We start from the raw sequence: 27,459 nt of genomic DNA, 5'->3' as shown, positions 1-27,459 counted from the left end.
GAGGACATATTGATTTGCAGCAAGACAGAGACACAGTGTAGAGATGACTACATGCACATGTTGACAGTACTAGCAGACAAACAGTGTATTCCAATTCAGCCTACCTGACATCCCAGGTGCATTCTGGACTGTCACGTTGGCTGAGGAGGGGCTTCTGACATGCTGATTGGTCACTGGTGCAGCACGCATTCCTATTGGGCAGACTGATAAGAGGTACTCCAGTACCCACTGCACATGGAAGTGGCAAAGTGCCAAGCACACACGAAGGGGGAGGACCCCATTTCTATGGGTAATGAAGCAGCAGACGTGAAAGCAGATAACATGCATATTTTGGGGACATTTTAGAAATGGATGCTTCGTCCCCAGTGTGGAATTATGCGCAAACAATGATACCAAAGGAAGGATATAACACATTACCAGTGACACAGATTATGAAATTGCAGGGAGCTGCATCCAGGGGAAAAAAGGAGTTGTGGATAAAGAGGGAACGTATAGTGTCTCCGACAGACGCCTTATGGCAGCAAAACAACACAGGAAAAGTGGTAATGCCATTCTCATTATTGCACACTGCACTGACACAATTACATCATCCGACCCACATAGGGAAGAAGGTGATGGCTACTCATATTGGAGAGGATTGGTTCTGTCCCTATTTGGCAGAACACCTGGCTGAATTCATGACCAATTGTATAGTGTGTAAACAATTTACAGCAGGTCATACATTAAGGGTAGTGAGAGGAGCCATACCTCGCCCAATGGGTCCATTCCAGCACCTGCATGCTCCAAGTATGCCAGGGCTACCGCTAAATGATAGTAGTTGTGTGCTCGTTTTCCTGATGGATCGAAGCCGATCCTTGTTCCCATCCCATACCCTTAGCACAGCGAAATTCCTGGTTCGAGAAATGTTCCACGATGGGGCGTGTGTGAGGTCCCCCGGTCTGACAATGGTCCTCACTTCGTCAATGAGATGTTCTAACAAATTAGAACCTTGTTAGGAATACAACACAAATTCTCTTGTGCCTATCACCCACACGCAAATGGAATGTGTGAGCACTTTAACAGGCAGCTCAAAGAAGGCATCATCAAAATTAAAAAAAACCTCAATAAGAGTTGGCTGAATTGTCTTCCATTAACCCAGAGGTCTTCAAACTGTGCGAGAGAGCCCAGCATGAAATGTGTTAAAAAAAAAAAAAAGGGCTGGCACACATGGTCAGACTGGACCATAAAACTGTCTCATGCACCAATGTAAAAGTGGCCCGCAGTTGCAAATGGATATTAATTCCTTAAGTCACAGACTGTTTGAATAGCACCCAACGGGGTGTTTTTGGTTACAATGTAAGCAATTTGTGATATTTAAAGAATATTTATTCAGCAACAATGGTCGAAACTATTAGCTGCATAGTGAAGAAACTCATCAAACTGGCCCACGTTAGCCAGAAAAGTGGCCCACTGGCCAGTCCGAGCCTGGTGGCTCATCCATAATGGGCAAGGGGGCATCCACCCAGTGGCCTCCTCACCCATTATGCAGGAGCCGAGGAGCCAGCCCAGTGAAACAATGAGCACTTCATAGATGTCCAGTCAAAAATACCATGCTTTCCCCCTTTGCCCCCCAGTTCCAGTTGCAAACTGTTTGGCCTTTTACCCATTTTCTTCTAAAGTATGCTCAAAAGTGCAACATTTTAATGCATTATTTAAAAAACAATTAATGGGGGAAAACCCCCCCACCCCAAACCCCCCTTTGATTGGTTGAGGCTCCCTCACTGCGCGCTCGGTCGCTATGGCATTTTTGTGGGAAATATGTATGCCCTTCCACATAAAAAAAAATACACCAGCTCCCACTGGCCCTCGGACTGTGTTGAGAAGGGGTGGGGTGAGCTCAGGGACTATGGTGGGAGCAGGATGGGCAGGAGCACTGGGATAGTGTTGGGAGCAGGATGGGGAGAGCCCAGGGTCTGTGATGGGGTTGGGAGAGCCCAGGGACTGGGTAGGAGTGGGATGAGGGAGCCCAGCGCTGTGATTTGAGCAGGTGGGGGAGCCCAGGGACTATACTGAGAGCAGGTTGCGATGACGGTGCGTAATAGTTCATAGCCATTTATACATACTTTTGTGAGGGGGCCCAGCCTGCCCAGATTTTGCTCAGGGGGGGCCCAGGGCAAAAAAGTTTGAAGACCACTGCATTAATCTTATTCACGTTTCGCAATAAACCAGGGTCCAACCACCATTTAACCCCACATGAAGTGACAGAACGGTGCATGCGACTTCTCCTGGCTCTCCCACTAGGGCACTGAAAGATACAGAAAAAAATGTCTGATGATTGGGTCAGGTAATGTAAGAATACACTACTTCCTTGATGGCTAGTGGCTCCCATTTCTTGTCAACCCCAGTGACTACGGGAGAGGCCTGAAGCAAGGTGAGAAAACAACGATCCAGAAGCAAATTAAGACCTTTTGACACCACCACAATTGTATCCGGAGGATAGAGTTTTGCTGAGGGATTTTACAAGGTGGTGGTTTTAGCCCTGCGTTACAGGAACTTACACCATGAAGCAGGTCACTGATCGATCAGTCAAATTAGAAGGGAAAAAGACTTGGCACTATCTGGGGGACATCAAGCCCTGCAAACCGGTGGCCTCTCCTAGCACCAACAACGAAGGGGCCAACGATCCACCAGCAGAAGAAGAAAACAATTGCCTGGAAGCAACAAAACCCAGCAGAGGACAACCTATGATTACTCGCTCCAGAGCAAGAGAGATAGGGAAAGGACTTCCTACACATCCAGAGTGAGGGCACACTGTCTATTATTTTTCTTTCCGCACGACAGCATTCATCGTGAAAGTGTGACTGTTATAATTGCATTGTTAGCATTGTATTGTTTCATGCTTCTCCTTAATCCTCATCCGGAAACTTTCCACGGCCAATTCCCCCAATTTGTCAAGAGATCAGACAGCGCAAGAAGGTGCCATCCTAATGTGTTTTTCTGCTGCGTTTTCATAGCTTATTTGGCCCAAGTATATCCACACCTAGAGATAGGAAACCCATCTTTCTCTCAGTACTCCGTGACCCTAGAATAAGAGTTGCGTGGGAAACCTTATTTCTCTTTGCAATGACCAAACACCAAGTCTGCGGTGCTTGAATTAATAAAACACTAAAACAATAATGCCTCTTTTAGCGCTTTTCAGGCAGGCAACAAACATCTTCAAGACTACACAGGCGTTCAAAGAGGTGTAGGTGATGGAGGGCATTATTAAAAGTATGCTTATTGTATCCTGTGTCTTATTCTCATGTAGTATTTCCCTATGAAAACAGCTATATAAAAGGCACTCGACATGATGGACGAGTATTGGAAAAAAGACTAGGGTATACAACACATAACTGACAGCCACAGAGACAAGAGACACAAAAACGATAACACTGAAAGAATTGCCATGTCCCATGAAGGGACCCAAGGAAGTAGGAGGGGAACCAGGATGTAGGGAACAACCAGAGATGCTTGTGTATGGCCAAGTGTACACAGCTGAAGGATGGAAGGAGGGAGTAGTAGGCAGCAAAGCACACACGCTCCTACAAGTTCCAGTAAACACAGCACAAGCAGAAAATTATATATGCCTGAAGGAATAGGATGCAAGTACAAAGTTACTGACCAGGGTGGACAATTAAGCTGGGCCAATGCCCATAATACGACTAAAGAAAGCAGCATTGTGTTTTCAGAATGATGTTGCAGTAAAGGTCGGAGAAAACAAAGAGTGCAAGTACACAGAAAAGCATCCAGCAAAGAAGGTTGGGATGGCAGTATTAATGGATCACCATTGGGTGTGTGGATCCAAGGCATACGAGAAGCTGCCACCCAACTGGGGAGGAGCATGTTCATTTGTACACATCAGTAAAAGAAGAGCTCCGAGTATTAAGGTTGATGGCTCTCCAAAACAGATATGTTCTAGACCTCCTGACAGAAATGGAAGATCGGGTCTTCTTGCTGTACATTCGTGCCTGCAAACCATGAAGCAAATGGCACACTGACAGAAGCAGTGACAAGAGTGTCGGAAAACGCACACCAAAGTGGAGGAGAAAGCCAAAGGAACAGGAAAAGGCCAACGCTGGCTGTCGTATATATTCTCATGGATGTCAACATGGATGGAACACTGACTAAAAGTATTACTAGGAGCACTAATATTGGTACTAGCAGGACTATGTGTGAGTAAGATCTGCATCACGCAATGCCGCAAGACAACAATATGGATATAAATACAAATGGTGAAGATGATAAGATAGAAGAAAGAAATAAGAAAGGACACAGATAAAGGAGTGCCCATTATTACCGACCGAGATGATAGCATTTGATGATTCCGCCGTGGGAAGAGCAGTTCCCAGCGAAGCAGACACAAAGTGATACATGTGTTGTTTTACAATGTTGCAACCCTGCAGGCACTCTCAAAGGCAAACTGGTTATACTGATGGCAACAATGGGGACACATAGTTGTTACAACCACCTTGAGAAGGTGCATGGAGCCCTGAGAACAGAGCTGGGTCTCAGGGAGAACACTAATCTAATCCAGGTGAGGATGGGCAAGGGACAATGGTAATCCTACGACTCTACAACAATGTAATAGATAGGTTCTGGGGAAGGCTCAGGCAAAGCCACCTGACATGAGAGGGCCAGTTAGCTAACATCTATAGGTGCTGGCTATGGATAATACCACTATAACCACCCAATTGGGCATGGCTCTTAGGTTTTTGTGGAAGACCCCCGACTTCTGACTTCAGACCTAAGCAAAAGTCCATGACACAGGCTCAGGAGCTGTGATTGCTGGAGATCTTGCCATTTCCTGTATGATCCCTGTCTGCTATGGAAAATAAAGGACAGTTCTAACTTGCCTTTGGCTGAATCCTCAGTTTGTATACCAGGGGAGGGTTTGTTGGGCCCTGGGTGCTCTGAATGGTGAATGCGTAGTGTGAACCCCAGTCCTCTCTGGAATATCTATACAACACCACAATAAGGACTTTTTCCATAGTTCACTCATTGCTCCCTCCACTCCTGTTGTGCTGGAAACTCTCGTACTACTGCTATCCAAGATCACAGCCTACGCAACTAAATCAGTTGCCATGCGTCAGTTGGCCATTCTGTCCTTATTAATAGTGGGACTTTTAGTTTTTCTTTGCCATTTTGAATTTAGGAAAATTACAAGTGACAAAATACAAGGAAAAAAAGTGCTGGATAGCCTTCTCAGCATGGTAATAGTGGGCGAACGCGCTGGCCTCCAGACGGCAAATGGCGGGCGCTGCCCTTAGTGGGGGTATCCACCCAGCCGACATGGAGAAAGAAGGAAATCAACAACGGACCAAGAGAGGGCCCCCATTCTTGGGATGGGGGTTGGAGGGGGTAACAGGACCAGGTGAGGTGGGGGGCTACATAAAGCCTCTGACCTCTCTGGGGCGCCCTCTTGGTCCTTCCCTCCCATCCTAGTGGAAATCCAGTCGAGGAAGGTTTCCGGGAGCCGTGTGCTCCAGTGTTCCTGTGAATTAGGGTTTTTTCAGTTACAGTGACAAAGGGAGCGTTGTGTCGCGGTCGGAAGAAACAGGAGGTAAAGACCCGAGGCAGGGAGCTTTCGTTCGAATAAGGTGGGGTGTTTGTTAACTTGTATGGGTTTGGGCGTTTCGGTTTGTTTAGGAGGATTAGCTGTGTGCGTGCGAGGTAGGGGTGAAGGGCTTTGTCCGTGGAGTAGAAGTGCTTGTGCCGCCGTTGGAATGCACAGTGAATTTCAGTGCGTAAGGGGAATACAGGGGGTTAGAAAAGTAGATTGTGGACCATAAACAAGCAGGGGCATTAAAACGTTGGCGTGATGCACGATGCAGCACTGATAGTCATAGGTTAGGAGCTACGGGGGAATTTAGCAGGGGGGGGTGTCGGGTAGTCAATGATGTAATGATTGTCAGGTACATCGACTGCATTTCCTTGACGCAGCGATGGGCAAATCTATATATACTAATGCGAGTCATGGCACAAGTAAAGGCGCAGCACTGAGGCTTCACTGCTGGCCTGTAGTGTAAACGTTGTAATTTAGGGACAGCTTACGTGCATGTGCTACTGCCTCTGGAGTGAGTGCAGCCTAGCCACCGGCTGCCTCGCCATTTGCAACAATGCAGGCCAGGTGAGTGGAAGCTCTTGGGACCCCTTTGGGCCCTTTTTTTACATAACTATTCGGCCCCAGCTGCCCGCGAGCAGCCTTGTTCCCTCTCCCCCTCCCGACCAGCTTCCCGTGTAATTATCCCGCCTCCCAACCCGCCCCCCGCCCCCCGTGATTGGCTACCTGACAGACAAATCTGAAATCCCCAGGGCAGCCCTCTGCCCGGCAGCCCCTGCAGCTAAGGGCCCCAAGGCCAAGGGCGGCTCCGACATTGGCGGCTCCAAGATGTGTCTGCAGGGGAAGCCAGTGAAGCCAGCAGTCATCAGACACCAACAAAAACTGTGAGTGTGGCATGGGGGGGGAGTGGAGCAATCACTCTACTCCAGAAAACCCCTACCACTCTATCTTACCTCCAAATAATAGACTGCCATAGACTCACACCAGGTACACTCAGATTTGTGACCACCAGACTGAACTTATTCATGACAGGACTGTCGAAGATGCCTTGCATTACATACGAACATACCTGTCAAGGTCAACAAGCGCGGCACTTAGATGGAACTTGAATGTTAGCATATGCCACACTTACAGTTGGGAATGTTAAGCCTGCGTCGTGCTTAGACGGAGTTGTGAATATCAGCATGTCCACACTTGGATAGAATTGTGAATGTTAGCATGTCCACACTTAGACAGGATTGTGAATGTTGGCCTGCGTCGCATCTAGATAGGATTTTCAATGTTGGCATGTCCATACTTGGATAGAATTGTGAATATTATTCTGCGTTACATTTTAGATAGGACTTTCAATGTTGGCATGTCCACACTTGGATAGAATTGAGAATATTAGCATGCCGCTCTTATATAGGATTGTGATTATTAGCATGTCCACACTTATATAGAACTGCGAATGTTAGCCTGCGTCGCGTCTGGATAGGACTTTGAATGTTGCCATGTTCACAGTTAGATAGAATTGTGAAAATTAGCATGTTCACACCTGGATAGAATTGTGAGTACTGGCCCGCGTTGCATCTAGACAGGACTGTGAATATTAGCATGCCCGCACCCAGGTGAAACTTGATTGTTAGAGTATGCCACACTTGGAATTGTGGATGTTGACCTGCGCCGCATCTGGGTGGGACTGTGAATGTTGGCATACCCACTCCTAGATGGAATCCTAAGCATCGGCCTACGCCGCATCCAGGTGGAACTGTGGGCGGTCGGCGGGTGCCACACTTGGACAGATCTGTGAATACAAGCATGTTAAAGGTCAGGTAACCCACTAACCAATACAAGCTCAAACTCTGCATACTTATCTCACTCAAAAACTCACACAACCATCTCTCGCACCACAAGCCGCACGCACTTCACAACACTGCAACAACACATAAGCCGGAGCAACAGCACACGCGGACTGACACCAATCCAATACCCGCAGCAAAGCTCAGCATCTGGTGTATACCGAGTTGAAGCTGCCAACAGAACACCACTCCTCTCACTATCCTACTCCCTCTTCACCTTACTAACCCATCCCTCCTTATCATTTACAGATCCGCCAGAGCGCCTGGGAACCAATTCCGTTGTTGACGGTGCGCGGTACAAATACCTTTAACATTTAACATGTATTTCGTGAACTTGTGGTTTGGGAGTGCATTATGGGGCGTGTAGTGTGGCGTTACCAATTACGAGTTCGGGGCAAAGTCGGAGCAGGTGCCATGCTACATTACACTAAAACTGAACAGGGGCTACGGCTTGCATGGTAGACACCTTATGGTTGCTTCAAGCCCAGCAACACGGGCAGCCGAGAAGCAACTCGCAGGGAAAGGATGGGTGCAACCTCGTGGCTAATGGGGGCCGTTGTCTAATGGGTTAAGGCACAGGCTGCGCTACTACAGAACGGGGACAAATTCAAGGTGGCAATATGGTTCAATTGAAGGGCAATACAGATGGCTGCCAACATCAAAAGGGGAAGATTAAGGCATTTAGACTGTAATTAGTTACATTTGCGTGTATTTCACCGAAGGTGTGGAATAAGTAATGTATCACACTGCAATGGTAATACTGGGAAGAACTTACAGGGAACGTGAGGGGAGGGGTGCGGCCATTCGAAAGGGGCGTGGGTATGTTTTACGGCGGATTCTGGGTGTTGTGGTTTGCGCTCGGGGGAGTGGCGCCATCTGCCTTTCGTTGCGGGACACGACGTTGGGGTGCCTGGGGGGTTAGAAGCCTTGTTATTGCGGGGATTTGAAATGGATGCATAACTTGTCACTACCAGAATAGATATGGGAATAGTTCGATGCAACCTGCAATCTTTTTTTAGAGATCTGCAATGTGTTGAATTGAGTAAAAAGGGTTATAGTGTATGCAACAAAGGAGGACGCTGTTTGTTATCCATTTTAAACGTCCACTGCAATAGTGTGCTGTGGTTGGGGGGGTTGTGGATAATTATAGCGCGCGTGGCCATGAGTACGGGATTGGGGTCTATGCGCTGGTCGGGTAATGCGGACCGTATCGTGTTGTTCGGCTGCGCTGTGCTTGTGCCTGATTAGCATAAAGGCAGACTGCGTTAGTAGATTTTTGGGCTTGGTACAACAGCGTATGGGGCAGGAAGCTCCATTTGTGATGGTGCGATGTTTATGCAAGCAGCACGCATAACGTAAAAAGCATTGGATAAGTAACGGCTCTAAAATGAACAGATTGTTCTGCAGAGGGGGGCATGAACATCTGCTTGCTTTGTTCGTCTATGTGCACCAAATAGGAACATCTGAACGGGCAGTTCCAAGCTGCTTATTCATGTACCATGCTAATTGCTAACCGATAGAGCGGTAAGGAGCGGCCGGACAACATATGTGTCATGTACATTTAAGATCGCTAAACAACAGGGCAGGAGACTCCTGAGTCAAATGTTCAATATTAGTGAATAATTCCAAATTCCCGAGTCTATTAAAAGTCCAATGGTCACTAATAATCGATTAGTGTTTTATTTCAACTTGGTCAGAATTATTGCTCCTGGCGTTGCTGAAGTGCAACCCGTTTTCTAGAAGTGTGGATAGGAGACCTCTAGGAATGAGGGTCCATCCTCATCAACAACCGGTGAATCCGCCTTAAAAGTTAAGACTTGGTTATTGAATTTCAGTTAAATTCTTGTCTGAAGAGGGTTAAAGTACTCCCGTGTTAAAGGTCCTAATACCTATGAATGGACTATATAGGGGCTGAATCCCGTGTTCCTAGCTTGTTAAGCGATATTCTCATAAGGAGGTCTAGGGGCGCCTCGTATGTTGCTTCTGCTGTGGTTGACTATCGATGTATTGCCGAAGACTAGGCGCACCCCAGCCTGTTACTCCCCACAGTGTTTGTTTTTTTGTCTTATGTATATTTAAGAGATGGGGCACTCAGCATGCATTGTTAATTTGGAAATTGAATTGTATGCGGTTTCCGTACCGCGTTGTGTTTTTCAAATGTAATTTCCCATATGGAATTATCGCTGTCTCCAGGCCGCGTTGTGTCAATGCTTTAACTGTGAATGTTTAATAGTATGCGGCCCGCGGGACATGTTGGTGGCAAAACGCTGTTACGGCATATTGTAGATTCAAGAGAGTTCCATGCGTCACGAGGTGGCCAGCTGATATTGCAAGTGTGGTGTAATGGGCGATGTGTAGTTCGTTGGCGAGTGTTAGTGGTGAGCAGATTTATGGTCTCGGTTTCAGGCACAAACCTTTTGGGCTGGGGTGTGCCCCGTAGTAACCCACGCAGTGGGGGGGACGTTCCAAGCTAACTTATTGTGTGGTAGCGCCCCGTTCATATTGTCTTTTAATTTCGCAACAAATGCAAGGTGTCATAGCGAAGCAGAGGGGAAGTGTGGGGGGCATTCCTTGTTTTGTGGGGTCCGGTAGGTGCAGCCAGACACGGGTTTGAGGGGGGGGGTGGTTGTGTAGCATTGTCAAAACAATTGGGAAGTTTTGATGAATGCACGTGGGGGATGTCAGGGTGAACGTTTACGAGCATGCAAGCTGCTCACATGGATGGCATTAGGTCGCCGTACAAATGGGTATGGGCACGATCGTGGAATGCACGAGCCATTTGTGGAAGATATGGCTACAATTCTGCCAATATGGACCCATGAGACATTTCGGGGCATTGTGGGGAATTTGAGAAGGGACGATAGGGGTTGGTGCACCAAAGGAAGGTTATGGGAAATTCGGGCGTTGTATAGAATGATGCCAGGGTGTCTGGAACAATTGGTATTCGGTCCAACCAAACATGTCAGATTTAAGGGTTGGGCAAGGTCCTAATGTTGGATACTACTGATCAAATACCAGTAAAAAAAATGCGAAACTAGTAAAACTTCCCCCTCGATACCGCGTGGCAGTGAGAGTAAACTGAGAGAGAAATTGCTGTTGCAGCTGCGGGCCACTTTTTTTTTTTAATCGGGGCCCCAAGACAAGTTATGGCCCAGTTTGGCACCGGGTGGGATGGTTGTATTTTACTTGCACATGAGTGCCTGTTATTTTGCCCTGCCAAGCGTTTTGTAGGAGACGCTGGTGATTGCCCAGTGGGGACCAGCATACAGGACCTCACTTTAGAAGCCGTAGGTGCTGCAGAAGCTTTGTTAAGGGTGCATGCTGTTGGAAAACAGCACATTTTAAAAATAAAAAAATAAAAAAGCCAATATCCAGATGAAGTTGTTCACCAGATGCTAATATCACCATGCCATTGTGTTCTCGAAATTGATTTACCATTGGAGCCAATAGAACATCGCAACGTTATGGCCTTTAACGTATAATCCATCGAGTCAAATGTGCAAAGACAGGGTTGGGAACTGATAAAAGTCTGTACAACTCTAATGACATATGGTCTATTGGCATTTCTCTGCACGTTATAGAGTATGCAGCCCAGCAACTGCTTTATAGGGTGCATGGTCCGTCTGCTTGGTCTACCAAATCGCACAATATTGCAATCGTGATAAACCTTCACAAAAAACCTTCACGATTAAGCGGCATCATTGCCAATTGAGGAATGTTCATGGTAAAGCCTAAGGTGCCCACGCAAGCAGGGGGTATGCGGGGGGCTTGGAGTTCAGAGAGGTCATGGAAAGGGGTAGCGCCCAAAAGGCGGTGCCCATTAATCATTTTGCGCTTCGGACCATTTGTGTATAGGCGAGTTAATAATGCCATGTCTGATCATTTCAGTAACATAGGACACAGGATGGTAGGGGTGGGGTCTGTCACCCCAATATGTTTGGTGCACTGGGCAAATAGCATGAAATGTTAGAAGCAGGCAGGATCACAAACAAGGCATTCGAGTATCTCACACAATTGTGGTTTTCCCAAGAACAGGAGCAAGCAGTTATCACTCAGAGTGAACTGAGCAGCGAGACGTCCAGGGTCCACCGTACAAGTGCTAGAAGGTATAGCGGGGACACCTAACAGTAAGCACGCTAGGTGAGAAGGGGGAGGGGGGTGACTAGTGCCACGTTACAGCGGTCGTTGACCGCTTTGCTTCCCGCCATGTCGCAATGTTTCACCAAGGAAGGCCAGGGAGACCAGGAATCAAGAATGCAGAGGATACGGAAATAGAAGATGGGCTAGCGGAGGAGGCAGTCAGAGGAACATTTCCGGTAGGCCGATTCATGGACACTGAATCTTGGGCGGAATTCGCAGCCCTAGCAAAAGTGTTAGGCTGGGAAGCGGCGATGGCCAGGATGGGGGCTCCCCTTTGGGAAACAATGTAAACAGCACAAAAGCCCTGATATCAGGCCCCTCCGGGGACAATGATGCTAACATCACAAAGGGGTTAAAATGCCCTTCGCCCAACACTAGCGGGGAATCTCAGGCCTCAGTAGGGGGGCCGAGCATCACTTTCAAAATGCTTACAAAAATTAGCGGTGGCCCACCGTCAACGGAGGACCAAGAAAGAATTTTTTTAATTTTTTTTTATTATTTATTGTGATATTAAACTAACAGTTTTTTTTACACAATTACAGTCATATAAAAAATATATCTTTCAAAATGTTCTCATCTTCACAGCTTCACTACCGATAACAGACAAGAAAGAAGACATATTAATATTAAGTAAAACCTATCTGTTGTAGAACTCTAACTACATTTATGGTCAGGGCCGTTTCATGGCCCGAAGTCATTCGTACCCAAAACTCATCAGATGTCAGCCAGTCACTTGAGCAAACAAAATGTTCCAGATATTTCTTTCGGGCAGCCCATGTGCCTTCACAGAATCTTAACGGATGCTCCAGTGACTGATTGTTGTGATTTTGACATTGTGGACATAGGTGCCTACTTCTTTCACCCTGGCCCCAACGAGCTAGAACCTCTCCTGTGTGGATCACCCCCAATCGAAGTCTGAGAAAGATTTGCCTCCCTATTGTATCCGGGAACTTCATCAAGTAATTTGCTACAGCATTAAGTTTCTTATCCGTCGGTGAGAGCGAGGGTGCCACGATTGAGGATCGTGTGTGGTCAATTGACTTTAGCCAATCGCATGATAAAAGTCCCTTCTTAATCTTCATGGGGTTTGTAATTAAAGTATCTATCCCACTATTACATCTAATAAGGATTCCTTGAGAATTTTTTTTTAAGGCCTGTAAAATCCCTGCCGATTCTCGGCTCAAATGGACTTGAAGATCTTCGTATAGTGTGTTTCGTCTAGGATTTATTATCAGATTGTAGAGTGATAAGAGCTTCCAATCGGCAAGCGCCCCCAGTGAAGACAGACCTAGCTCCAATCGCCGGCTAGCCATTGGTAGACTATTTGGAAGATGTAATGCCTTTTTCCAAATCTTGCCCTCTAAAATCTGCCAGTCTATATTCCAAACCAGGTGTTTTGCCTCTAATCCATATAGAAGAATTGGAACAATCTTTGCTCGATAAAAGCGAATTTACAATACTGCTTGATTATTTTCTGCAGTTGGGCCAATTGTCTGCATTTTTGTAGCATCTCTGCCCAGACTGTGCCCACTTTAGGTGTTGCATACAAAGTATATCCCAAGTAAATCACCTCCTCCGTTACCGGAATTTGTATATCCCCCATAGACCACCCACATTTCTCTCCTCTACCCCCTTTCTTCCCAAAAATCACTATTTTGGATTTCTCTGGATTAACCTTAAGATCATTTTCTGTCATATATTGATCCAAGGCATTTAGCAACCTCTGCAGTCCCACTGGTGTTCTGTCCAGGAGGACGATATCATCTGCATACATGAGCCACTTTATTGAATTTGTGCCTAACTTGGCACTGCCCAATGCTGCCCCATCGACCTCCTGTCCAATATCGGCCAAGTAAAAACTAAACAAGAAGGGAGCCACCATACACCCCTGCCTCACCCCCCTCTTCACAGGGATAAGTGCTGATAAGAACTAGTGAGGCAGGACATCCTAATACCATCAGAATCACCATGCAACACAGCGTTATACCCTGAAAAAAGGCAACGAGGGTCATGGTGTGTTATACAGGACTTGCGCCCTCTGAACTATAATGTAGAAGCAACATTTATTTTAGTTCCGAATCCAGTGACAATTTTGTGCAGTATTCCCATGGAAGCTACCCACTTCACGGTCATATATTTGAAGAATGCCTTCTTCTCTATACCATTACACCAGACCTAACTTAGTTTCTATATAGAAATAAGAAGTGGAAACATAAAAGACTTCAAGGGTACTGTGAATCATCTTCTATATGCAACAGAGTACTTCAAATGGACTTAGGAAATGTAAAATTAGAGAGAAAGGTTATACAGTATGTAGAGGACATATTGATTTGCAGCAAGACAGAGACACAGTGTAGAGATGACTACATGCACATGTTGACAGTACTAGCAGACAAACAGTGTATTCCAATTCAGCCTACCTGACATCCCAGGTGCATTCTGGACTGTCACGTTGGCTGAGGAGGGGCTTCTGACATGCTGATTGGTCACTGGTGCAGCACGCATTCCTATTGGGCAGACTGATAAGAGGTACTCCAGTACCCACTGCACATGGAAGTGGCAAAGTGCCAAGCACACACGAAGGGGGAGGACCCCATTTCTATGGGTAATGAAGCAGCAGACGTGAAAGCAAATAACATGCATATTTTGGGGACATTTTAGAAATGGATGCTTCGTCCCCAGTGTGGAATTATGCGCAAACAATGATACCAAAGGAAGGATATAACACATTACCAGTGACACAGATCATGAAATTGCAGGGAGCTGCATCCAGGGGAAAAAAGGAGTTGTGGATAAAGAGGGAACGTATAGTGTCTCCGACAGACGCCTTATGGCAGCAAAATAACACAGGAAAAGTGGTAATGGCATTCTCATTATTGCACACTGCACTGACACAATTACATCATCCTACCCACATAGGGAAGAGGGTGATGGCTACTCATATTGGAGAGGATTGGTTCTGTCCCAATTTGGCAGAACACCTGGCTGAATTCATGACCAATTGTATAGTGTGTAAACAATTTACAGCAGGTCATACATTAAGGGTAGTGAGAGGAGCCATACCTCGCCCAATGGGTCCATTCCAGCACCTGCACATCGACTATGTTGACATGCTCCAAGTATGCCAGGGCTACCGCTAAATGATAGTAGTTGTGTGCCCGTTTTCCTGATGGATCGAAGCCGATCCTTGTTCCCATCCCATGCCCTTAGCATAGCGAAATTCCTGGTTCGAGAAATGTTCCACGATGGGGCGTGTGCGAGGTCCCCCGGTCTGACAATGGTCCTCACTTCGTCAATGAGATGTTCTAACAAATTAGAACCTTGTTAGGAATACAACACAAATTCTCTTGTGCCTATCACCCACAAGCAAATGGTATGTGTGAGCACTTTAACAGGCAGCTCAAAGAAGGCATCATCAAAATTAAAAAAAACCTCAATAAGAGTTGGCTGAATTGTCTTCCATTAACCCAGAGGTCTTCAAACTGTGCGAGAGAGCCCAGCATGAAATGTGTTAAAAAAAAAAAAGGGCTGGCACACATGGTCAGACTGGACCATAAAACTGTCTCATGCACCAATGTAAAAGTGGCCCGCAGTAGCAAATGGATATTAATTCCTTAAGTCACAGACTGTTTGAATAGTACACAAGGGGGTGTTTTTGGTTACAATGTAAGCAATTTGTGATATTTAAAGAATATTTATTCAGCAACAATGGTCGAAACTATTAGCTGCATAGTGAAGAAACTCATCAAACTGGCCCACGTTAGCCAGAAAAGTGGCCCACTGGCCAGTCCGAGCCTGGTGGCTCATCCATAATGGGCAAGGGGGCATCCACCCAGTGGCCTCCTCACCCATTATGCAGGAGCCGAGGAGCCAGCCCAGTGAAACAATGAGCACTTCATAGATGTCCAGTCAAAAATACCATGCTTTCCCCCTTTGCCCCCCAGTTCCAGTTGCAAACTGTTTGGCCTTTTACCCATTTTCTTCTAAAGTATGCTCAAAATTGCAACATTTTAATGCATTATTTAAAAAACAATTAATGGGGGAAACCCCCCCCACCCCAAACCCCCCTTTGATTGGTTGAGGCTCCCTCACTGCGCGCTCGGTCGCTATGGCATTTTTGTGGGAAATATGTATGCCCTTCCACATAAAAAAATACACCAGCTCCCACTGGCCCTCGGACTGTGTTGAGAAGGGGTGGGGTGAGCTCAGGGACTATGGTGGGAGCAGGATGGGCAGGAGCACTGGGATAGTGTTGGGAGCAGGATGGGGAGAGCCCAGGGTCTGTGATGGGGTTGGGAGAGCCCAGGGACTGGGTAGGAGTGGGATGAGGGAGCCCAGCGACTGTGATGGGAGCAGGTGGGGGAGCCCAGGGACTATACTGAGAGCAGGTTGCGATGACGGTGCGTAATAGTTCATAGCCATTTATACATACTTTTGTGAGGGGGCCAACCCTGCCCAGATTTTGCTCAGGGGGGGCCCAGGGCAAAAAAGTTTGAAGACCACTGCATTAATCTTATTCACGTTTCGCAATAAACCAGGGTCCAACCACCATTTAACCCCACATGAAGTGACAGAACGGTGCATGCGACTTCTCCTGGCTCTCCCACTAGGGCACTGAAAGATACAGAAAAAAAATGTCTGATGATTGGGTCAGGTAATGTAAGAATACACTACCTCCTTGATGGCTAGTGGCTCTCATTTCTTGTCAACCCCAGTGACTGCGGGAGAGGCCTGAAGCAAGGTGAGAAAACAACGATCCAGAAGCAAATTAAGACCTTTTGACGCCACCACAATTGTATCCGGAGGATAGAGTTTTGCTGAGGGATTTTACAAGGTGGTGGTTTTAGCCCTGCGTTACAAGAACTTACAACATGAAGCAGATCACTGATCGATCAGTCAAATTAGAAGGAAAAAAGACTTGGCACTATCTGGGGGACATCAAGCCCTGCAAACCGGTGGCCTCTCCTAGCACCAACAACGAAGGGGCCAACGATCCACCAGCAGAAGAAGAAAACAATTGCCTGGAAGCAACAAAACCCAGCAGAGGACAACCTATGATTACTCGCTCCAGAGCAAGAGAGATAGAGAAAGGACTTCCTACACATCCAGAGTGAGGGCACATTGTCTATTATTTTTCTTTCCGCACGACAGCATTCATCGTGAAAGTGTGACTGTTATAATTGCATTGTTAGCATTGTATTGTTTCATGCTTCTCCTTGATCCTCATCCGGAAACTTTCCACGGCCAATTCCCCCAATTTGTCAAGAGATCAGACAGCGCAAGAAGGTGCCATCCTAATGTGTTTTTCTGCTGCGTTTTCATAGCTTATTTGGCCCAAGTATATCCACACCTAGAGATAGGAAACCCCTCTTTCTCTCAGTACTCCGTGACCCTAGAATAAGAGTTGCGTGGAAAACCTTATTTCTCCTTGCAATGACCAAACACCAAGTCTGTGGTGCTTGAATTAATAAAACACTAAAACAATAATGCCTCTTTTAGCGCTTTTCAGGCAGGCAACAAACATCTTCAAGACTACACAGGCGTTCAAAGAGGTGTAGGTGATGGAGGGCATTATTAAAAGTATGCTTATTGTATCCTGTGTCTTATTCTCATGTAGTATTTCCCTATGAAAACAGCTATATAAAAAGGCACTCGACATGATGGACGAGTATTGGAAAAAAGACTAGGGTATACAACACATAACTGACAGCCACAGAGACAAGAGACACAAAAACGATAACACTGAAAGAATTGCCATGTCCCATGAAGGGACCCAAGGAAGTAGGAGGGGAACCAGGATGTAGGGAACAACCACAGATGCTTGTGTATGGCCAAGTGTACACAGCTGAAGGATGGAAGGAGGGAGTAGTAGGCAGCAAAGCACACACGCTCCTACAAGTTCCAGTAAACACAGCACAAGCAGAAAATTATATATGCCTAAAGGAATAGGATGCAAGTACAAAGTTACTGACCAGGGTGGACAATTAAGCTGGGCCAATGCCCATAATACGACTAAAGAAAGCAGCATTGTGTTTTCAGAATGATGGTGCAGTAAAGGTCGGAGAAAACAAAGAGTGCAAGTACACAGAAAAGCATCCAGCAAAGAAGGTTGGGATGGCAGTATTAATGGATCACCATTGGGTGTGTGGATCCAAGGCATACGAGAAGCTGCCACCCAACTGGGGAGGAGCATGTTCATTTGTACACATCAATAAAAGAAGAGCTCCGAGTATTAAGGTTGATGGCTCTCCAAAACAGATACGTTCTAGACCTCCTGACAGAAATGGAAGATCGGGTCTTCTTGCTGTACATTCGTGCCTGCAAACCATGAAGCAAATGGCACACTGACAGAAGCAGTGACAAGAGTGTCGGAAAACGCACACCAAAGTGGAGGAGAAAGCCAAAGGAACAGGAAAAGACCAACGCTGGCTGCCATATATTTTCTCATGGATGTCAACATGGATGGAACACTGACTAAAAGTATTACTAGGAGCACTAATATTGGTACTAGCAGGACTATGTGTGAGTAAGATCTGCATCACGCAATGCCGCAAGACAACAATATGGATATAAATACAAATGGTGAAGATGATAAGATAGAAGAAAGAAATAAGCTAAGGACACAGATAAAGGAGTGCCCATTATTACCGACCGAGATGATAGCATTTGATGATTCCGCCGTGGGAAGAGCAGTTCCCAGCGAAGCAGACACAAAGTGATACATGTGTTGTTTTACAATGTTGCAACCCTGCAGGCACTCTCAAAGGCAAACTGGTTATACTGATGGCAACAATGGGGACACATAGTTGTTACAACCACCTTGAGAAGGTGCATGGAGCCCTGAGAACAGAGCTGGGTCTCAGGGAGAACACTAATCTAATCCAGGTGAGGATGGGCAAGGGACAATGGTAATCCTACGACTCTACAACAATGTAATAGATAGGTTCTGGGGAAGGCTCAGGCAAAGCCACCTGACATGAGAGGGCCAGTTAGCTAACATCTATAGGTGCTGGCTATGGATAATACCACTCTAACCACCCAATTGGGCATGGCTCTTAGGTTTTTGTGGAAGACCCCCGACTTCTGACTTCAGACCTAAGCAAAGGTCCATGACACAGGCTCAGGAGCTGTGATTGCTGCAGATCTTGCCATTTCCTGTATGATCCCTGTCTGCTATGGAAAATAAAGGACAGTTCTAACTTGCCTTTGGCCGACTCCTCAGTTTGTATACCAGGGGAGGGTTTGTTGGGCCCTGGGTGCTCTGAATGGTGAATGCGTAGTGTGAACCCCAGTCCTCTCTGGAATATCTATACAACAACACAATAAGGACTTTTTCCATAGTTCACTCATTGCTCCCTCCACTCCTGTTGTGCTGGAAACTCTCGTACTACTGCTATCCAAGATCACAGCCTACGCAACTAAATCAGTTGCCATGCGTCAGACGGCCATTCTGTCCTTATTAATTGTGGGACTTTTAGTTTTTCTTTGCCATTTTGAATTTAGGAAAATTACAAGTGACAAAATACAAGGGAAAAAAGTGCTGGATAGCCTTCTCAGCATGGTAATAGTGGGCGAACGCGCTGGCCTCCAGACGGCAAATGGCGGGCGCTGCCCTTAGTGGGGGTATCCACCCAGCCGACATGGAGAAAGAAGGAAATCAACAACGGACCAAGAGAGGGCCCCTATTCTTGGGATGGCGGTTGGAGGGGGTAACAGAACCAGGTGAGGTGGGGGGCTACATAAAGCCTCTGACCTCTCTGGGGCGCCCTCTTGGTCCTTCCCTCCCATCCTAGTGGAAATCCAGTCGAGGAAGGTTTCCGGGAGCCGTGTGCTCCAGTGTTCCTGTGAATTAGGGTTTTTTCAGTTACAGTGACAAAGGGAGCGTTGTGTCGCGGTCGGAAGAAACAGGAGGTAAAGACCCGAGGCAGGGAGCTTTCGTTCGAATAAGGTGGGGTGTTTGTTAACTTGTATGGGTTTGGGCGTTTCGGTTTGTTTAGGAGGATTGGCTGTGTGCGTGCGAGGTAGGGGTGAAGGGCTTTGTCCGTGGAGTAGAAGTGCTTGTGCCGCCGTTGGAATGCACAGTGAATTTCAGTGCGTAAGGGGAATACAGGGGGTTAGAAAAGTAGATTGTGGACCATAAACAAGCAGGGGCATTAAAACGTTGGCGTGATGCACGATGCAGCACCGATAGTCATAGGTTAGGAGCTACGGGGGAATTTAGCAGGGGGGGGGTGTCGGGTAGTCAATGATGTAATGATTGTCAGGTACATCGACTGCATTTCCTTGACGCAGCGATGGGCAAATCTATATATACTAATGCGAGTCATGGCACAAGTAAAGGCGCAGCACTGAGGCTTCACTGCTGGCCTGTAGTGTAAACGTAATTTAGGGATAGCTTACATGCATGTGCTACTGCCTCTGGAGTGAGTGCAGCCTAGCCACCGGCTGCCTCGCCATTTGCAACAATGCAGGCCAGGTGAGTGGAAGCTCTTGGGACCCCTTTGGGCCCTTTTTTACATAACTATTCGGCCCCAGCTGCCCGCAAGCAGCCTTGTTCCCTCTCCCCCTCCCGACCAGCTTCCCGTGTAATTATCCCGCCTCCCAACCCGCCCCCCCGTGATTGGCTACCTGACAGACAAATCTGAAATCCCCAGGGCAGCCCTCTGCCCGGCAGCCCCTGCAGCTAAGGGCCCGAAGGCCAAGGGCGGCTCCGACATTGGCGGCTCCAGGGAAGCCAGTGAAGCCAGCAGTCATCAGACACCAACAAAAACTGTGAGTGTGGCATGGGTGGGGGGAGTGGAGCAATCACTCTACTCCAGAAAACACCTACCACTCTATCTTACCTCCAAATAATAGACTCCCATAGAATCACACCAGGTACACTCAGATTTGTGACCACCAGACTGAACTTATTCATGACAGGACTGTCGAAGATGCCTTGCATTACATACGAACATACCTGTCAAGGTCAACAAGCGCCGCACTTAGATGGAACTTGAATGTTAGCATATGCCACACTTACAGTTGGGAATGTTAAGTCTGCGTCGTGCTTAGACAGAGTTGTGAATATCAGCATGTCCACACTTAGACAGGATTGTGAATGTTGGCCTGCGTTGCATCTAGATAGGATTTTCAATGTTGGCATGTCCACACTTGGATAGAATTGTGAATATTATTCTGCGTTACATCTTAGATAGGACTTTCAATGTTGGCATGTCCACACTTGGATAGAATTGAGAATATTAGCATGCCGCTCTTATAAAGGATTGTGATTATTAGCATGTCCACACTTATATAGAACTGCGAATGTTAGCCTGCGTCGCATTCGGTAGGACTTTGAATGTTGGCATGTCCACAGTTAGATAGAATTGTGAAAATTAGCATGTTCACACCTGGATAGAATTGTGAGTACTGGCCCGCGTTGCATCTAGACAGGACTGTGAATATTAGCATGCCCGCACCCAGGTGAAACTTGATTGTTAGCGTATGCCACACTTGGAATTGTGGATGTTGACCTGCGCTGCATCTGGGCGGGACTGTGAATGTTGGCATACCCACTCCTAGATGGAATCCTAAGCATCGGCCTACGCCGCATCCAGGTGGAGCTGTGGGCGGTCGGCGGGTGCCACACTTGGACAGATCTGTGAATACAAGCATGGTAAAGGTCAGGTAACCCATTAACCAATACAAGCTCAAACTCTGCATACTTATCTCACTCAAAAACTCACACAACCATCTCTCGCACCAAAACCTGCACGCACTTCACAACACTGCAACAGCACACGCGGCCTGACACTGATCCAATACCCGCAGCAAAGCTCAGCATCTGGTGTATACCGAGTTGAAGCTGCCAACAGAACACCACTCCTCTCACTATCCTACTCCCTCTTCACCTTACTAACCCATCCCACCTTATCATTTACAGATCCGCCAGAGCGCCTCTGGAACCAATTCCGTTGTTGACGGTGCACGGTACAAATACCTTTAACATTTAACATGTATTTCGTGAACTTGTGGTTTGGGAGTGCATTATGGGGCGTGTAGTGTGGCGTTATCAATTACGAGTTCGGGGCAAAGTCGGAGCAGGTGCCGTGCTACATTACACTAAAACTGAACAGGGGCTACGGCTTGCATTTTAGACACCTTATGGTTGCTTCAAGCCCAGCAACACGGGCAGCCGAGAAGCAACTCGCAGGGAAAGGATGGGTGCAACCTCGTGGCTAATGGGGGCCGTTGTCTAATGGGTTAAGGCACAGGCTGCGCTACTACAGAACGGGGACAAATTCAAGGTGGCAATATGGTTCAATTGAAGGGCAATACAGATGGCTGCCAACATAAAAAGGGGAAGATTAAGGCATTTAGACTGTAATTAAGTAATTAGTTACATTTGCATGTATTTCACCGAAGGTGTGGAATAAGTAATGTATCACACTGCAATGGTTATACTGGGAAGAACTTGCAGGGAACGTGAGGGGAGGGGTGCGGCCATTCGAAAGGGGCGTGGGTATGTTTTACGGCGCATTCTGGGTGTTGTGGTTTGCGCTCGGGGGAGTGGCGCCATCCGCCTTTCGTTGCGGGACACGTCGTTGGGGTGCCTGGGGGGTTAGAAGCCTTGTTATTGCGGGGATTTGAAATGGATGCATAACTTGTCACTACCAGAATAGATATGGGAATAGTTCGATGCAACCTGCAATCTTTTTTTAGAGATCTGCAATGTGTTGAATTGAGTAAAAAGGGTTATAGTGTATGAAACAAAGGAGGCCGCTGTTTGTTATCCATTTTAAACGTCCACTGCAATGGTGTGCTGTGGTTGGGGGGGTTGTGGATAATTATAGCGCGCGTGGCCACGAGTACGGGATTCGGGGTCTATGCGCTGGTCGGGTAATGCGGGCCGTATCGTGTTGTTCGGCTGCGCTGTGCTTGTGCCTGATTAGCATAAAGGCAGACTGAGTTAGTAGATTTTTGGGCTCGGTACAACAGCGTATGGGGCAGGAAGCTCCATTTGTGATGCTGCGATGTTTATGCAAGCAGCACGCATAACGTAAAAAGCATTGGATAAGTAACGGCTCTAAAATGAACAGATTGTTCTGCAGAGGGGGGGGGCATGAACATCTGCTTGCTTTGTTCGTCTATATGCACCAAATAGGAACATCTGAACGGGCAGTTCCAAGCTGCTTATTCATGTACCATGCTAATTGCTAACCGATAGAGCGGTAAGGAGCGGCCGGACAACATATGTGTCATGTACATTTAAGATCGCTAAACAACAGGGCAGGAGACTCCTGAGTCAAATGTTCAATATTAGTGAATAATTCCAAATTCCCGAGTCTATTAAAAGTCCAATGGTCACTAATAATTGATTAGTGTTTTATTTCAACTTGGTCAGAATTATTGCTCCTGGCCTTGCTGAAGTGCAACCCGTTTTCTAGAAGTGTGGATAGGAGACCTCTAGGAATGAGGGTCCATCCTCATCAACAACCGGTGAATCCGCCTTAAGACTTGGTTATTGAATTTCAGTTAAATTCTTGTCTGAAGAGGGTTAAAGTACTCCCGTGTTAAAGGTCCTAATACCTATGAATGGACTATATAGGGGCTGAATCCCGTGTTCCTAGCTTGTTAAGCGATATTCTCATAAGGAGGTCTAGGGGCGCCTCGTATGTTGCTTCTGCTGTGGTTGACTATCGATGTATTGCCGAAGACTAGGCGCACCCCAGCCTGTTACTCCCCACAGTGTTTGTTTTTTGTCTTATGTATATTTAAGAGATGGGGCACTCAGCATGCATTGTTAATTTGGAAATTGAATTGTATGTGGTTTCCGTACCGCGTTGTGTTTTTCAAATGTAATTTCCCATATGGAATTATCGCTGTCTCCAGGCCGCGTTGTGTCAATGCTTTAACTGTGAATGTTTAATAGTATGCGGCCCGCGGGACATGTTGGTGGCAAAACGCTGTTACGGCATATTGTAGATTCAAGAGAGTGCCATGCGTCACGAGGTGGCCAGCTGATATTGCAAGTGTGGTGTAATGGGCGATGTGTAGTTCGTTGGCGAGTGTTAGTGGTGAGCAGATTTATGGTCTCGGTTTCAGGCACAAACCTTTTGGGCTGGGGTGTGCCCCGTAGTAACCCACGCAGTGGGGGGGACGTTCCAAGCTAACTTATTGTGTGGTAGCGCCCCGTTCATATTGTCTTTTAATTTCGCAACAAATGCAAGGTGTCATAGCGAAGCAGAGGGGAAGTGTGGGGGGCATTCCTTGTTTTGTGGGGTCCGGTAGGTGCAGCCAGACACGGGTTTGAGGGGGGGGGTGGTTGTGTAGCATTGTCAAAACAATTGGGCAGTTTTGATGAATGCACGTGGGGGATGTCAGGGTGAACGTTTACGAGCATGCAAGCTGCTCACATGGATGGCATTAGGTCGCCGTACAAATGGGTATGGGCACGATCGTGGAATGCACGAGCCATTTGTGGAAGATATGGCTACAATTCTGCCAATATGGACCCATGAGACATTTCGGGGCATTGTGGGGAATTTGAGAAGGGACGATAGGGGTTGGTGCACCAAAGGAAGGTTATGGGAAATTCGGGCGTTGTATAGAATGATGCCAGGGTGTCTGGAACAATTGGTATTCGGTCCAACCAAACATGTCAGATTTAAGGGTTGGGCAAGGTCCTAATGTTGGATACTACTGATCAAATACCAGTAAAAAAAATGCGAAACTAGTAAAACTTCCCCCTCGATACCGCGTGGCAGTGAGAGTAAATTGAGAGAGAAATTGCTGTTGCAGCTGCGGGCCACTTTTTTTTTTAATCGGGGCCCCAAGACAAGTTATGGCCCAGTTTGGCACCGGGTGGGATGGTTGTATTTTACTTGCACATGAGTGCCTGTTATTTTGCCCTGCCAAGCGTTTTGTAGGAGACGCTGGTGATTGCCCAGTGGGGACCAGCATACAGGACCTCACTTTAGAAGCCGTAGGTGCTGCAGAAGCTTTGTTAAGGGTGCATGCTGTTGGAAAACAGCACATTTTAAAAATAAAAAAATAAAAAAGCCAATATCCAGATGAAGTTGTTCACCAGATGCTAATATCACCATGCCATTGTGTTCTCGAAATTGATTTACCATTGGAGCCAATAGAACATCGCAACGTTATGGCCTTTAACGTATAATCCATCGAGTCAAATGTGCAAAGACAGGGTTGGGAACTGATAAAAGTCTGTACAACTCTAATGACATATGGTCTATTGGCATTTCTCTGCACGTTATAGAGTATGCAGCCCAGCAACTGCTTTATAGGGTGCATGGTCCGTCTGCTTGGTCTACCAAATCGCACAATATTGCAATCGTGATAAACCTTCACAAAAAACCTTCACGATTAAGCGGCATCATTGCCAATTGAGGAATGTTCATGGTAAAGCCTAAGGTGCCCACGCAAGCAGGGGGTATGCGGGGGGCTTGGAGTTCAGAGAGGTCATGGAAAGGGGTAGCGCCCAAAAGGCGGTGCCCATTAATCATTTTGCGCTTCGGACCATTTGTGTATAGGCGAGTTAATAATGCCATGTCTGATCATTTCAGTAACATAGGACACAGGATGGTAGGGGTGGGGTCTGTCACCCCAATATGTTTGGTGCACTGGGCAAATAGCATGAAATGTTAGAAGCAGGCAGGATCACAAACAAGGCATTCGAGTATCTCACACAATTGTGGTTTTCCCAAGAACAGGAGCAAGCAGTTATCACTCAGAGTGAACTGAGCAGCGAGACGTCCAGGGTCCACCGTACAAGTGCTAGAAGGTATAGCGGGGACACCTAACAGTAAGCACGCTAGGTGAGAAGGGGGAGGGGGGTGACTAGTGCCACGTTACAGCGGTCGTTGACCGCTTTGCTTCCCGCCATGTCGCAATGTTTCACCAAGGAAGGCCAGGGAGACCAGGAATCAAGAATGCAGAGGATACGGAAATAGAAGATGGGCTAGCGGAGGAGGCAGTCAGAGGAACATTTCCGGTAGGCCGATTCATGGACACTGAATCTTGGGCGGAATTCGCAGCCCTAGCAAAAGTGATAGGCTGGGAAGCGGCGATGGCCAGGATGGGGGCTCCCCTTTGGGAAACAATGTAAACAGCACAAAAGCCCTGATATCAGGCCCCTCCGGGGACAATGATGCTAACATCACAAAGGGGTTAAAATGCCCTTCGCCCAACACTAGCGGGGAATCTCAGGCCTCAGTAGGGGGGCCGAGCATCACTTGCAAAATGCTTACAAAAATTAGCGGTGGCCCACCGTCAACGGAGGACCAAGAAAGAATTTTAATTTTTTTTTTATTATTTATTGTGATATTAAACTAACAGTTTTTTTTACACAATTACAGTCATATAAAAAATATATCTTTCAAAATGTTCTCATCTTCACAGCTTCACTACCGATAACAGACAAGAAAGAAGACATATTAATATCAAGTAAAACATATCTGTTGTAGAACTCTAACTACATTTATGGTCAGGGCCGTTTCATGGCCCAAAGTCATTCGTACCCAAAACTCATCAGATGTCAGCCAGTCACTTGAGCAAACAAAATGTTCCAGATATTTCTTTCGGGCAGCCCATGTGCCTTCACAGAATCTTAACCGATGCTCCAGTGACTGATTTTTGTGATTTTGACATTGTGGACATAGGTGCCTACTTCTTTCACCCTGGCCCCAACGAGCTAGAACCTCTCCTGTGTGGATCACCCCCAATCGAAGTCTGAGAAAGATTTGCCTCCCTATTGTATCCGGGAACTTCATCAAGTAATTTGCTACAGCATTAAGTTTCTTATCCGTCGGTGAGAGCGAGGGTGCCACGATTGAGGATCGTGTGTGGTCAATTGACTTTAGCCAATCGCATGATAAAAGTTCCTTCTTAATCTTCATGGGGTTTGTAATTAAAGTATCTATCCCACTATTACATCTAATAAGGATTCCTTGAGAATTTTTTTTTAAGGCCTGTAAAATCCCTGCCGATTCTCGGCTCAAATGGACTTGAAGATCTTCGTATAGTGTGTTTCGTCTAGGATTTATTATCAGATTGTAGAGTGATAAGAGCTTCCAATCGGCAAGCGCCCCCAGTGAAGACAGACCTAGCTCCAATCGCAGGCTAGCCATTGGTAGACTATTTGGAAGATGTAATGCCTTTTTCCAAATCTTGCCCTCTAAAATCTGCCAGTCTATATTCCAAACCAGGGGTTTTGCCTCTAATCCATATAGAAGAATTGGAACAATCTTTGCTCGATAAAAGCAAATTTACAATACTGCTTGATTATTTTCTGCAGTTGGGCCACCAATTGTCTGCATTTTTGTAGCATCTCTGCCCAGACTGTGCCCACTTTAGGTGTTGCATACAAAGTATATCCCAAGTAAATCACCTCCTCTGTTACCGGAATTTGTATATCCCCCATAGACCACCCACATTTCTCTCCTCTACCCCCTTTCTTCCCAAAAATCACTATTTTGGATTTCTCTGGATTAACCTTAAGATCATTTTCTGTCATATATTTATCCAAGGCATTTAGCAACCTCTGCAGTCCCACTGGTGTTCTGTCCAGGAGGACAATATCATCTGCATACATGAGCCATTTTATTGAATTTGTGCCTAACTTGGCAATTCCCAATGCTGCCCCATCGACCTCCTGTCCAAAATCGGCCAAGTAAAAACTAAACAAGAAGGGAGCCACCATACACCCCTGCCTCACCCCCCTCTTCACAGGGATAAGTGCTGATAAGAACCCCTCTGCATTTAATTTTACTTGGACTGAATTTCCTTCGTGGAGTGAGACCAAAATATCAATAAGTTGGGGTGGAGCTCCCCCGTTTCTTAATTTAAACCATAATCTGTCCCGATTTACCAAGTCAAACGCGCTAGATAGATCCATAA

General features: G+C 46.6%; 1 protein-coding gene across 7 annotated transcripts in view; it reads right to left on the bottom strand.

The window, feature by feature from the left end:
• Positions 1-27,459, bottom strand: part of SETD9 (SET domain containing 9) — a 240,609-nt gene that overhangs the window by 198,248 nt on the left and 14,902 nt on the right. Inside the window, exon 1 of one of the 7 annotated variants that reach the window (XM_069627300.1) lies at positions 7,278-7,333. The exons of 4 other annotated variants lie outside the window; for them this stretch is intronic. In XM_069627300.1, coding sequence (XP_069483401.1) covers positions 7,278-7,318 — 41 coding nt within the window. In that variant the 5' untranslated portion in view covers positions 7,319-7,333. Of the gene's footprint in view, positions 1-7,115; positions 7,231-7,277; positions 7,334-27,459 lie in introns of those variants that run through there. 2 more of the 7 variants (XM_069627308.1, XM_069627301.1) reach the window with 2 other exon arrangements.

The sequence above is a fragment of the Ambystoma mexicanum genome, chromosome 6p, assembly GCF_040938575.1.
Source record: "Ambystoma mexicanum isolate Mex_15411 chromosome 6p, UKY_AmexF1_1, whole genome shotgun sequence".
NCBI lineage: Eukaryota > Metazoa > Chordata > Amphibia > Caudata > Ambystomatidae > Ambystoma > Ambystoma mexicanum.
This window is presented reverse-complemented; position numbering and strand designations above follow the sequence as displayed.